The sequence below is a fragment of the Catharus ustulatus genome, chromosome 9 (assembly GCF_009819885.2).
Source record: "Catharus ustulatus isolate bCatUst1 chromosome 9, bCatUst1.pri.v2, whole genome shotgun sequence".
Lineage (NCBI taxonomy): Eukaryota > Metazoa > Chordata > Aves > Passeriformes > Turdidae > Catharus > Catharus ustulatus.
The window spans coordinates 23,269,436-23,281,679 of record NC_046229.1 but is presented as its reverse complement, the minus strand read 5'-3'; the positions used below and the strand labels follow the sequence as shown (position 1 = coordinate 23,281,679).

The window sequence follows — 12,244 nt, the reverse complement described above, 5'->3', positions numbered from 1 at the left end:
TCCCCCCTCCCCCCGCATCCCACCTCACAATGGTTCACTTTCGCTACTTTGCTGGGAAGGTACATCAAACCTTCTCCGGGACATCTCCCGACACAAAGCTCGAAAAGAGCATGCTGTTTGTTTCCCATCGAGCAGACCATTTCAAGTTGGAATGGTCTCTCCTTAGGGAAAAAGACTTTGAATTTGCTCAGGTTCTGTGGCCTCTTGGAAAGCTGTAAGCAGTCGGAGCTTGCCTTGAAATATCACCACACAGAAGCCTCTATCTTGGAAACAAAGAGGTTGAAAAGCTTCAGATTATTTAATATTAGACAGTGGAGGTTTTTTAATGTAAATGTACATACATTTAAATAGAGAAGTATAAAGTATTCCAGGTCTTGCTCCTTGTTCTGATCAAGGCTGCTGGAAGCTCCCCGAGCCATCATCTTTTATAATTATAATTACACGCGTCAATCAAGACCTTCAGGCAAAGTCAGAACAAGGCAGACAAACTCAGGAGAGAAATCGCTTTAAAAAAAAAAAAAAAAAAAAAAGTTTAGAGAGCTTGGTAAGGAATGGAGAGGAGATTAGAAGAAAGGGTAATTAAGGTTGCTCAAGGCAATCGTGAGAGCTAGAACTCCATGTTAAATTAAATGTAGCCACAAGGGACCAGGTATCATTTATAATATGTACTGCCCTAAACTGTTACTTCGGAGAAATGTGGGCATGTAATAACCACTCCAAAGTATTTTCAATCCGTAGCGATAGCTGGCAGAGTGACTTTGCCATGCACAGTTGGAACTCGCTCCAAACAATTCCCTGGCAGAATGACACGAAGCCCCTGAGTAGGATGGAAGAGCGCGGGGACCGGTGCTAGGGCCGTGCCCGCGGGGCAGTCTGTCCGGGGAGAGCCGGCCCTGCGCGGGCCACCCGCCTGCTGGGGCACTTGGCCGCGGTGCCGCGGGGGCCGCAGCCCGCCTGACCCCGGCAGCGCTCGCACTGGTTTCGCCTGCCCGGTCCGGATGCGGCGTTTCCTTTCCCGGCTTTTCCCCAAAACGCGGCTGCCTTCCCGGAGCAGCAGTAACGAGAGTGGCAGCGCGGAGCGCCCCGTCGGAGCGTCGCCAGGCGGCGTGACCCAGCCTGCGGCGAGCGGCAGGGAGGGGACCGGTTGTCCCCGATGGAGCCCAGCGGGCTGCAGGACCCAGGTCCGCAGGTGCCCTGATGGTCTGCTGTAAATGCACTTGGAGCTGTGCTCTGATGACCCTCCTGCGGGGAAGGGCTGCGAGGAGGCGCCGCTCCTCTACCAGCCGCCCCCGGAGCGCTCTGGCCCGTCGGGCCCTGGTGGCCCAGCCGCAGGCTCGGAAGGCCCGAGGGCCGCGGAGCCCCGACCGCAGCCTCACGGCGGGCAGCGGGAAGGGAGCGGAATCGGCGCTGTGCTGGTGTCGCCGCCAGCGCTGAGCCGCTCGGGCTAGGCGCAAGGCGATGCTGCACGGTGACGCTTGACAGAGGGATTGTTCGTAACTAATGCACTTGGGAATAACTTTCCAAGGGCCGAGACAGAGTCTCAACCCGAGCTACTTCTGTCTAGAAACGGGGTCATTCTCTCTAGATGGTTTTCAGCCGACCCGTCTTAGCCATCGAGCTGCCCGCTCCCGCATCTCGCCATATTGCTGTCCTAAAACTTATTCGCAGAATACCTATTTAATCGTGAAATTATAACCTGAGAAACAACGTGCTAGTATCATTGGCCCGTTCGAGCTCCCGCCAGAAGGGGAATGGAGAAAGGTGAGAATGGAAGGAGATAGAGAGGTCCGAGCCTTTCTGAGCGTTGGATCCATCCCCCAAATATCAAACACTGCACAGAGAAGGGAAAAAAACTTTCTACTCTGGTGGTGCTGGTGTTGGGTTGGCTAGGAATCTGCGTTGAATTAGCGAAGGTGTCCCAGCTACTGGATGCAAAAAGTTAAGAGCACAGCCGAGTCCGCTCTCTGCATGTGGAGCGCTTGTCAGAGCGGGGCTTCACCCTGCGATCACCAGCACTACTCACTCACTAAGTTACAACAAACGCCAGTTTTCGCTGTCGCTCTCCCAGCCGATGGGAAATGCCATACTCCGCGGTAGAGACACTTCCGCACCCCACTTTCCATAGGAAGCAGTTTTCACCGCCAAACATTTTCAGCTCTTAATATATATACAACACTTTATACAGACTAAAGAGTCAGAGGAGTACGGGCAACCGAGCGCTCGGATGAGGGGCTCGGATGCTTTCCAAGGTGCAAGTACCGCTCATCCCACACCATCAAACCTATGCGGCGCGGTAGGAACGGCGCGGAACGCCCCGGACGCTCCCGGAGAGAGGGGCGGAAAGGCCAACGAGGGCAGGCAGACCTCTGGCCCGGCTCTCCGGGCGGTCGGCACCCAGTCGCCCCCAGAGCCCCCACAACGCCGCGCCGCGGGATCGCTCGGCTCTCGCCACTGAGGCACACACTTGAGAGAAACGAGTTCTATGGGACAACTTGGAAAATAGTGCCGCTTGCTGCACTATGAGCCGGGGAAGGGGGGCTCAAGCGACGGCTCTGCCAGGGCTTTGGCTTTTGTGCAAAAGATGCGACCAGCACTGACCGATTTCGCAAGAAGCTTAGGGAAAGGAGACCCAAAAAGCCTGAATAGGTACAGCGAGCTCCAACGCGGCTCTCGCTTGCTTGTTTCAGACTCCAGGGCTGCGCGGCGGCAACGTGGCCGCAAGGGCAGGGGTTTCCGCTGTCCACCCCCGCCAGCCCAGAGGGAAGGCGAGGGCAGGGGTCTCCGCAGCCGCTGCTGGCCGGGCGGAGGCATTGCCCGCCGGCCGCAAGAAATTGAGCGTGGCTGCCCACTGGCGAAGAGGCACGGCTGCTGAAGGCAGTAGCCCGGCTTGGCGAGGCTGGTGGCCCGTCGGGCTCCGCTGGGGCAGGGAGCCAACAGCCCAGACCCGCACACCGCAGCCCCGTTTAAGAACTGGGTAGGGGGTGACTGCACTGGACCACTGTGTGTGTTCTGTGCCTGTGTGTGCGCTGGGGGTGTTGCTCATCCCGCCTCTGCCTTATTGGCTGCAGCGGCGTTGTCGGGGCCCCCCTTCGCCGGAGACCTCGCTCCCTGCCGCCCCCGGGCTCCGGGAGCGCCTCCCCGCGGGCCCGGGGCTAGAGGTCCCGACTCGGCACCTCCGCACTTGTACCGGGGGGAAAAGGGGGAGGAGGAGGGGGAGGGGAAGGAGGAGGAGGAGGGAGGAAGGGAGGAGGGGGACGGGGGTGGGAACCCTGTCCAGCAGCACCAGCGGCGGCAGAGTGCTCTTGTGCACTGTGCCGCTCCGCATGGATCGGGGCGCCGGGCTGTTGCCGTGCTGAGCCCCGGGCGGAGCTGCTGCGGGCTCCCGGGGTTCCTCCTTCCTCTCCGGCACCCCCGGTCTTCCTCCTCCTCCTTCTGTCTCCTCCGCCCCCCTCCGCCTGCAGCCCGACTACCGCTCCGCGGCTCCCCTAGCCGCGGGCACCCGGCGGCTCCTCCCGGCGGCCGGGGCCGCTCGGTGCTCCCGCTGCAGCTGGGCAAGGGCTGCCGTGGAACAGAGGGAGGGAAAAACAGGAAGAAGGGGAAGAGGCAGCAGCCGCCGAGCGCTCCTTGCTCCAGCTAAATCTGTGCTGCCGTGTCCAGGTGCTGGTGTCGCGGACGGACACGGAGCCCCCAGCCCGGCCCGCAGCCGCCTTGTCATGCTACCCAAAGTGGAAACGGAGGCCCTGGGACTCGCCCGGTCGAATGGGGAACAGGGGCAGATGCCGGAAAACATGCAAGGTAAGGGGGCAAACGCAGGGCGCTCCCCCTCCGCGCACGCTCGGGTTTCCCTCGGCAAAGCGCCCCTTCGTCCTGCCAAAAAAAGTTTGCGGCAGTTGCTTGCGAGCTGCCCCGCCACAGCCCGCTCCGCGCCCCGCCGAGCTCCTGCCTTGGCGGGCCGGCTTTCAGGGTGCCTCAGCGGGTACTGGGGGCCGGGGAGCCAGCCCGAGGCGAGGACAAGGCCCTGCTCAGAAGGTGCAAACGGGGCCGAGGAGCTGCCAAGTATCCGGCCGGCGCGAAGCCTGCCCTGGGGTGCAGATTTCGGACAGTGCCCGACTCCGCTGCACATCCAGGGGGTCTCGGTCTAATTCCCGATCCGCCCAAAACTGCCTCGAAGTTTATGGCAGGTGGAGTTACGCGTGGAAGTTCTGGCGAGCACCCCGTGTGTCACACACCGTCCCGAAACGGGACCCGAGGGCTCTGTCCCGCGGGTGCGGCGCCCACAGCTACCATGCAGGTGGCAGCGGCGGCGACTTCGCAGGAGAGAGCTCCGACTCCGTGGTGGATTTGCGGGGTACCCAGCAAGGCAGAGGGATGCTCGAGCTGGGATGGCGCTGGAAATGTCTGAGTGGTGTGGCGGGACCGGGCTGTTCCCGATGCCCTACTCGGGGCCGGAGCGGGGCGCGGAGGGAGGCGGCGCAGACCCCGCCGAGGGTCGGCTCGCTGCCTCGGAGCCGGCACCCCGGTATGCGCGACTCTCCCGGGGCCGAAACTCCCGTCCCGGCTGCGCTTTAGAAACTATCCCCTCTCCTCTCGGGAGCCTGCTGTGAACTAGGGACAGGGTGGAACGGAGGCTTCGGAGGTGCTGGGGGCGCGACCCGACCGCCGCTTTCCTCTCCTGTGGAGGAGGCTCCGTGCAAGGGCGCGGCTCTCGGAAAACCCCTGCTTTCCCACTTTTTCCTACGGGGAGGGCAACTTCGTCCCAGAGCCGGACCCTGGAGCCGCAACCGCGGCAGCAGAGGGGAGGGCCGGGCCCTCCTCCTCCTCCGCCTGCGGCCGCCCTGTGTCCGCCCCACGCCGCTGACAGGCGGCGATCCCCGACCGAGCCGAGGTGGCTCAGGACGCGTTTTGCCGGCAGGCTGATAATGCTCCCTCGAGCGTCGGGGGGCGACCCCTTGTCTTGGCAAGCCGGGTGGCCGGGCCGGGGGCTTCGGGCGGGGTCTGACCGCCCCGGTGCCCCCGAATCGTGGCAGACGCAGAGTTAAAGACAAAGAAGCGACATCCTAAGCAGTCCAGCGGCGATGCCCAGTAGTACTCCGCTGCCACAGTGCTTGCCGAACAGGTCGGAGGTTCAGCGGCAGGGAAGGAAACCGGCCCTGCACTGAGCAGCAGGGTTTCTTCTCAGGAGTAAGCGGAGCGGCTGACCGGGCTCCTTGTGGGGGGAGCCCGGCTCGAGTGGGCACGCTCCGTGCTTTCATTCCGCATATTTTAGCCGCCCGTTCCCTCCTGACCGCCGGCTCCTCCCCGCCTTTTCCCCGAGCGGCAGAAACTTCAGGCGGCTCCGGCGCGCAGGTTTCACACCAGCCCCGGGTAGCGGGGGCCGCGGGGGCCGCCGGCCGGGCAGACCCTGAGCGCATCCCCGAGCACGGCGGCCCCGGCTCGAGTCCCTCTGCGACACGTGGACAGCTAAAAAGCGTCTCCCCCGCGGCTGCGGACCTGCTGGCTGCCACAGCCGGCGGTGCCGGCACGCAGCGCTCGCCCTGGCCCGCAGGGGTGGCGGTCACCCCCGAGACCACGGGCTGGGAGGCGTGGAGGACCTGGTCATTCTAACCTGGTTTTGCGAGTAACTAACTTGGACTTCACACGGTGCGAAAGTGCTGGGTCCGTGATATATAGGTTTAGTCTAGGTAAAAATTTGCGGGCTGATGTTGAAAGAAAACTTTAAGGGGAAATAATTACTTTCAATATAAAAGTGACAATCTTTTCGTTCTACTTTTTTAAAGCTTGCCCCTGGTCATTTTCTGATTTAAATCTTTCAGAAATCTTTCAATTTGTGATTCCATAAAATAAGGACTAGGCTAAAGGCACTCCATAAATATTTAGAACATAAAACTTAGGTGCGTTTTGTTACACTTTGTTACATCATGCAGATTTGCTGATGATGGGAAGTTGCATGTCTCCATGCAATTTGTTTTTTAAAATAAAACTTTTTTTCCTCCCTATTTTCAGCGGTGTGCTTGTTTAAGTAAGCTTTCTCTCTAGATGAGAAAGTTGCAGAATATTTGAGTTAGTAATGTAAATTCTAACTGAATATGCTATTTCTCCTTTCCCTCAGTGTCTCAGTTTAAAATGGTGAATTACTCTTACGATGAAGACCTTGAAGAGCTGTGTCCAGTCTGTGGAGACAAAGTGTCTGGGTACCACTATGGACTTCTCACCTGTGAAAGCTGCAAGGTTCTGTACTAATTACTCCATAAAAAACACAAGTACAGCAAAAACGTTTCAAATATAAGCAGAAAAAAAAGATAATTAAATAAACCAGATGTATAATATTTTGTGTCATTTTTATATGTTTCTTAATACATTCACATAAAATAATTTAAAAGCTTTCGGATGTAGAAGTCTCTTTGAGAGAGACATCTGCACAAATGCAAACAACTTGGATTTTTTGTAGTTTTGTCATTGTTTTTTAGTGTTTTGCTGTGGTGATGTAGTTCTAGAGCAACTTTCACTGCTAACTGTGCTAAATATTGGTTTTAGTTTATTTATATTTCTTTTTTTCTGGAGGATAGAGTAGGAAGATTATCCTTAATGCTGATCAGCTTAGCAAAATCTAATGCAGCTTTCTTAAGATTTTTATTTTCATCCTTGGAATGTAGATTTCTGTGATTACAATGACCATGCACTTTTTTCATGCAAACTGTAACTGTCAGAGTTCACTTGACAAACAAAGGCAAGTAACCAATCAACATATAGAAAGATGAATATACCTGTGTTGGTCTATTGTGCTACAAGGTTTAAATAATTGTGAATTTATGACAGGTTAGATTTTTCATGTAAAAATTTTTAAAGGTTTTTTACAGTCATTTAAGCAGGGTAAGTGAAGCCCCTTTGCCAGAACAATGCCATTTAAAACAGTTGCATGGAAAAATTAACTTAGTCCACTATATTTTCATTTAAAAAATAATCAGTGAGAAGTGAATGACAAGCACTTACTATGCCTCCAGCATGCCCCAGTGGGATGTAAAATAGTCAGAGGTACTCTGTACTTCTCTTCGCAACAGTGTTCCTACTTATTTCATGTAAAACTACTTTAAAAAAGGAGACTTTAATAATTCTGCAATGATTAAAGAATACAAAAGGAAGTGAGCAATGTCAGTATTTCCACCACCAGTGTTAGAAGCACAGAAAGCTACAGCCTCTTTAAAGTCTCACCAAGCCTATAAAACATAGCACTAACACAAGGAAACCTCCTCTGGAATCTGGTGGCTTTCTCCTGGGTTCAGCTGACTAATTTAAAATAAACTATGTAACTTTGTAAGTGCTTGAATGGCACCTGAAAATTATCTTACAATGATTTCCATAACATGCTGAATGAAACACATGTTCAAGCAAAACAGACTAATTTTTGTGTCTATCACACAGGGGTTCTTTAAGCGAACAGTCCAGAATAACAAAAGGTACACATGTATAGAAAATCAGAATTGCCAGATTGACAAAACACAGCGAAAACGATGTCCGTACTGTCGATTCCAAAAATGCCTAAGTGTTGGAATGAAATTGGAAGGTAAGAGCTATAGCCTTGCTGATATCTTCAACTGTGTTATAAATGTATAGGATAAGACGTTCATGCATTGTATTTTACATTAAAAAGTTATGTAGTTATGGCTTTTAAATGATAATAAAAGGTTACTTTGTATAATTAGTGAAATTGTTGCTTTATTAAAAAAATCTAATAAATAAATGGTAGATCACTACCATTTAGGAGCCAGTCAAAACCATAATCCATTTTGTCATATAAGTATATAGTTTGATATTTCAGGCTTTTAAAGTTTGCGAATTCGTGGATGTACATTGAATAGTTTTGCAGCTTTTAAAAAAGACTTAATTTAGATTAAACATAAAATTTGTAACAAGTGTCCAGATTGTGAAAAAAAATATTATTCATTTGCTGAGGAGAATGATCTGATTTTATTTTTATTTTATATAGGGTTGGGTTGTTTTGGCTTTTTTACATATGTTCTTCTGACAACAAGGCAGAACACAAAGAAACAGATAAAATAAGGGTTTTTCTCACACTGACTTGTCTTTAGGATTAAGGAACCAAATAATCTTTAAAGTTGTGTCCTATATTTTTGTGATGACACACCTGTGAGGGTATTGCAATTGAAAGAGGATAATGCATTTTGAAGTACACTTTTTGACTTCATTTCACTTTCTCGTCTACAGAGAACAATGAAAAGTGTACAATACCCTTTGAGATAACCAAATTCAAAAATACCATCAACTTGAATTTGTGAATCATATATGGTTCATTCTAACTTTGATATATAAAATGTTAAAATTCAGATTTCACAGCAGATGACATGTTTCCTTGACCAAGGAGAAGCTCCTAAATTCCTTACTGTTACAAATGCATGAAATGGCGTTTACCCTGGATGTTTAACCAGAAAAAATCAGAAAAAACCATAAGGCACAAAGGGAACCAGAAGGGGTAAGAGCCAGTCACCAGGCTCTGGTAAAGGGAAGCTGTTGGTATAACTAAAGATAAACAGAAAATCAGCCTCCTGCCGTTTGATTGATTCAATAGAGTCATATTTATCCACAAGACTGAACTAGCACTGACACACTGCATTAAATACCCTGAATCATTGCATGTGTTTCCAAATTCAAATAGTACAATTACAGGACATGTGGAATCCTTTTTTAATTGTTGGCATTAAGAAGAAGGATAAAATACATTTGTCTACTCCTTATTTAACTCCTCTCCCTTGCTGACAATGATACAAGACCAAATTTTGTCTTCTGTTATTACACAAAGCTCACCTTAAATTTAAGAAGGATTTATACAAAAGTACTTGCTAATCCAATGTGGCTCACAGTTTTTAATAGCAGAGTACCTGTGAGGATACTGTGTATACAGATTTAAAATGAATAACATTTACTAGTGATATAATTCATTTCACACATTTTGTTTAAAGTCAACATTCAGCAGTAATATTGGCAGCTCTTTTTTCCTACAAATTCAAGCAAAACCCCTGTAGTTTTAAAGGCACTGCAGAAAATGTACTTTAACTTCCTTATCTACACATCCATACAACTTATTTTCCCTTGTTTAGAAAATTGGAAGAACATGTATTCTGTTAATTGTAAATACTTGTGACATTTACATGTATGTTTCCCTGATAGTGATATATATAGCCTTAAAAGTCTAGTTCATAAATTACCATGGACCAAAAAAATCATTAAACGTTAAAGTCCTTATGATAAGGTACAGTATTATGCGTATCTAGCATTCATAATAAATTTTTAATGTCCTACTAATCCCTGAGATAAAAAGCTCAAGAACTTAACCTCCAGCAATCTCAGCAGTCTCAATGTGTCACCAGGCTGTCAAAGGTTCCTCTTTCAATGTAATTGCCGTTGGGCAAGGTGGGCTTGGTGAAAGCTCCTCACTAGTCCATTACATATATATCCCATGGTGACAGACACTGTGTGACAGAGACCACCACTATGACTCCCAAGGCAGCTGTTGAGTAGGATTTGTTTTAATTATTTCTAATTCCAGAGATATTATAAGCCAGAACAGTGTCAATAGTTTCTGTTTCACTTCTGTCTTCCACGTAGAAGGCAACAAGCTGACGGCTTTCTCTCTGCACATTCCAACTGCAGCTAAACATTTCCATAGAGCTCAACTAACTAGAAATCTCAAAGTTATACACCAACCTGGACAGAATCATCAAAAGGAAATACTTCCTTTTTGCCAGGAGAAATGTATTTCTCTTTGTGACTACTGAACATTTCACAATTTACATTTCAGATGTTTTGCTGCGGTGGAAGGCAGTAATGGAATGATTATAATGAGACAATGTGGTCTGCTGGATACGTCTCAGACAAATTCTGGACTTCAGCCCTTGTTTCTTAATGACATAGTAGCTTGATATAAACCCAAATGTACATTGAGATTTCCACATGACCCCATAGCAGGTGTGAAATTCCTATAGCCATTATGTTTGTCCCTGTGTCCTAATTAATGTACAGAGAAGTCCTTCTTTGTTAGTAATATATGCATGTGACATTTAAATCACTAGGAAAAAGCAACATTTGTTAAGTCAAAATAAATCCTTTTCCTTAGGAATAAAAGTGCAACCCTGAATTTGAAAAAAAAAAAAAAAGAAGAAGAGTTACATTTTTACATTTCTGCTCTTTCCTAATATATGTTTGGTGAAGAATGTCGATTCCAAGTGTTATAATGATTTACTTCCTCCTTTCCCCTGATAGCTGTGCGAGCTGACCGGATGCGTGGTGGCCGAAACAAGTTTGGACCAATGTACAAGAGAGACAGGGCATTGAAGCAGCAGAAGAAAGCTCTTATCCGAGCAAATGGACTGAAACTGGAAGCCATGACTCAGGTCATCCAAGCAATGCCGACTGACCTGACAATATCCTCTGCAATCCAGAACATCCATTCAGCTTCTAAAGGCCTACCTCTGAACCATACTGCCTTGCCTCCTACAGACTATGACAGGAGTCCCTTTGTGACCTCTCCCATCAGCATGACAATGCCTCCCCACGGCAGTTTGCAAGGCTACCAAACCTATGGCCACTTTCCAAGCCGTGCTATCAAGTCCGAGTACCCTGACCCTTACACTAGCTCACCAGAGTCAATAATGGGCTACTCTTACATGGATAGTTATCAAACAAGCTCACCAGCAAGTATCCCTCATCTGATATTGGAACTCCTGAAATGTGAGCCTGATGAGCCACAAGTCCAAGCTAAAATCATGGCATATCTGCAGCAAGAGCAAGCCAACAGAAGCAAACATGAGAAGCTCAACACGTTCGGGCTTATGTGTAAAATGGCTGACCAAACCCTCTTCTCCATTGTTGAGTGGGCTAGGAGTAGCATCTTCTTTAGAGAACTTAAGGTAGGTAACAATTTTACATTATATTGTCATTCAGTCAAGAAAAAAATACTATTTCATAAAATCTTGTACTTCAAGCAGGAAAGCGTGGGTTTTGTTTTCTTTCCCCCCAAGCATCTCATTCTTTATTTATTTGGCTTTAAGTAGGCAGACTATTAAAAGGAGAAACTTACCGCTGACTTCCACCTGAGCCTGTAATTAGCTGTAGCAAAGAGATTCAACATTCAGTTCAGCTTTTCTGTACTTCAGTATTTATCATAACTATTGTTAACATCCACGGGGCCTCACATAATTCTACTCCTTCCCTGTCAGCATCGCTCACTGTCCGGCTCATACTCAGGGTTGCGAGCACACCCGTTACACCATTCCACATTCATTTATGTAATTATTTCATTACTTCATTTAACATATGGGGGGATGCCATTTCTGTCCATCTCCATTCACACTTTATGTAAGTCCATATTTGGAATATTCACTTTCTCAATGGGATATTACTTTATGCATTCCTGTGTGTCTAATTAACTGTGCAGGCTGAAACCTAAACAGGATATACATGGAACAGAAAGCAAGGAAGAAGTAGATAGCTCAAGGACTCATTTTGGTTCTCATCACCACTGATATATGAGGGATTCTTTAAGCTCTAGGCTCTTATTTTTGCTGGAGCACCCAGGAAATCCTCATGCACAGCTTTCTGGTGGACAGAATTTCATCCATTAATATTTTTCAGACTTATTGTTAAAGCATCTTTGTGGTCTGTTATGAGCAGGTCTGAAGTTTCAAGTCTGAAATTTAAGCCAAGAAATTTGAGATCAGACAATATATATGAACTACAGTTTTTAACCACTGTCTTCACACAGAAATCAGCTCTGGAAAGAATAACCTTCAGTGTCAAAAAAACCCTCAGGGTGGTGAATTCAACTCACATCTGAATTTCCCTGTCACATTGCTAGTTACTGTATCTGTCTGCTACAGAAAGATGTTTTTGCCATGAGTATTTGCTACTGAAATCTATAAAGTTTTGTGACTACCCATAATTTCTGACTACTTTCAAGCTAAGAGAAAATAACTCAGCTTCCAAATACAACAATTACTGTAGGATTTCACTGAGAATTGAATCTGCATGAGTTAAGAGCACAAAAGGGAGATCCATTGAAAAGCTGCACTCAGAGAGCTTGCCACAACAGTTTGTCTCTCATGACCATAAGGACATGGATATATAACATAAAGCCAGATTACAAGGAAAGCTCTATATACTGCACATGCAACCCCAGCTTCTCTCCATTTTTTGTGAGAATGATTGCAGGAATCATTGAAAGCTCAGTCTG

General features: G+C 48.4%; 1 protein-coding gene across 1 annotated transcript in view; it reads left to right on the top strand.

Annotated features, from left to right (window-relative positions):
* Window positions 1-3,447: 3,447 nt before the first annotated feature.
* The window catches only part of NR5A2 (nuclear receptor subfamily 5 group A member 2), a 79,064-nt gene continuing 70,267 nt past the window's right edge, over window positions 3,448-12,244 (top strand). The window contains exons 1-4 of the mRNA XM_033068132.1: window positions 3,448-3,795; window positions 6,110-6,228; window positions 7,420-7,561; window positions 10,276-10,922. Of these exons, the coding sequence (XP_032924023.1) occupies window positions 3,714-3,795; window positions 6,110-6,228; window positions 7,420-7,561; window positions 10,276-10,922 (990 nt within the window). The 5' untranslated portion in view covers window positions 3,448-3,713. The remainder of the gene's footprint in view (window positions 3,796-6,109; window positions 6,229-7,419; window positions 7,562-10,275; window positions 10,923-12,244) is intronic.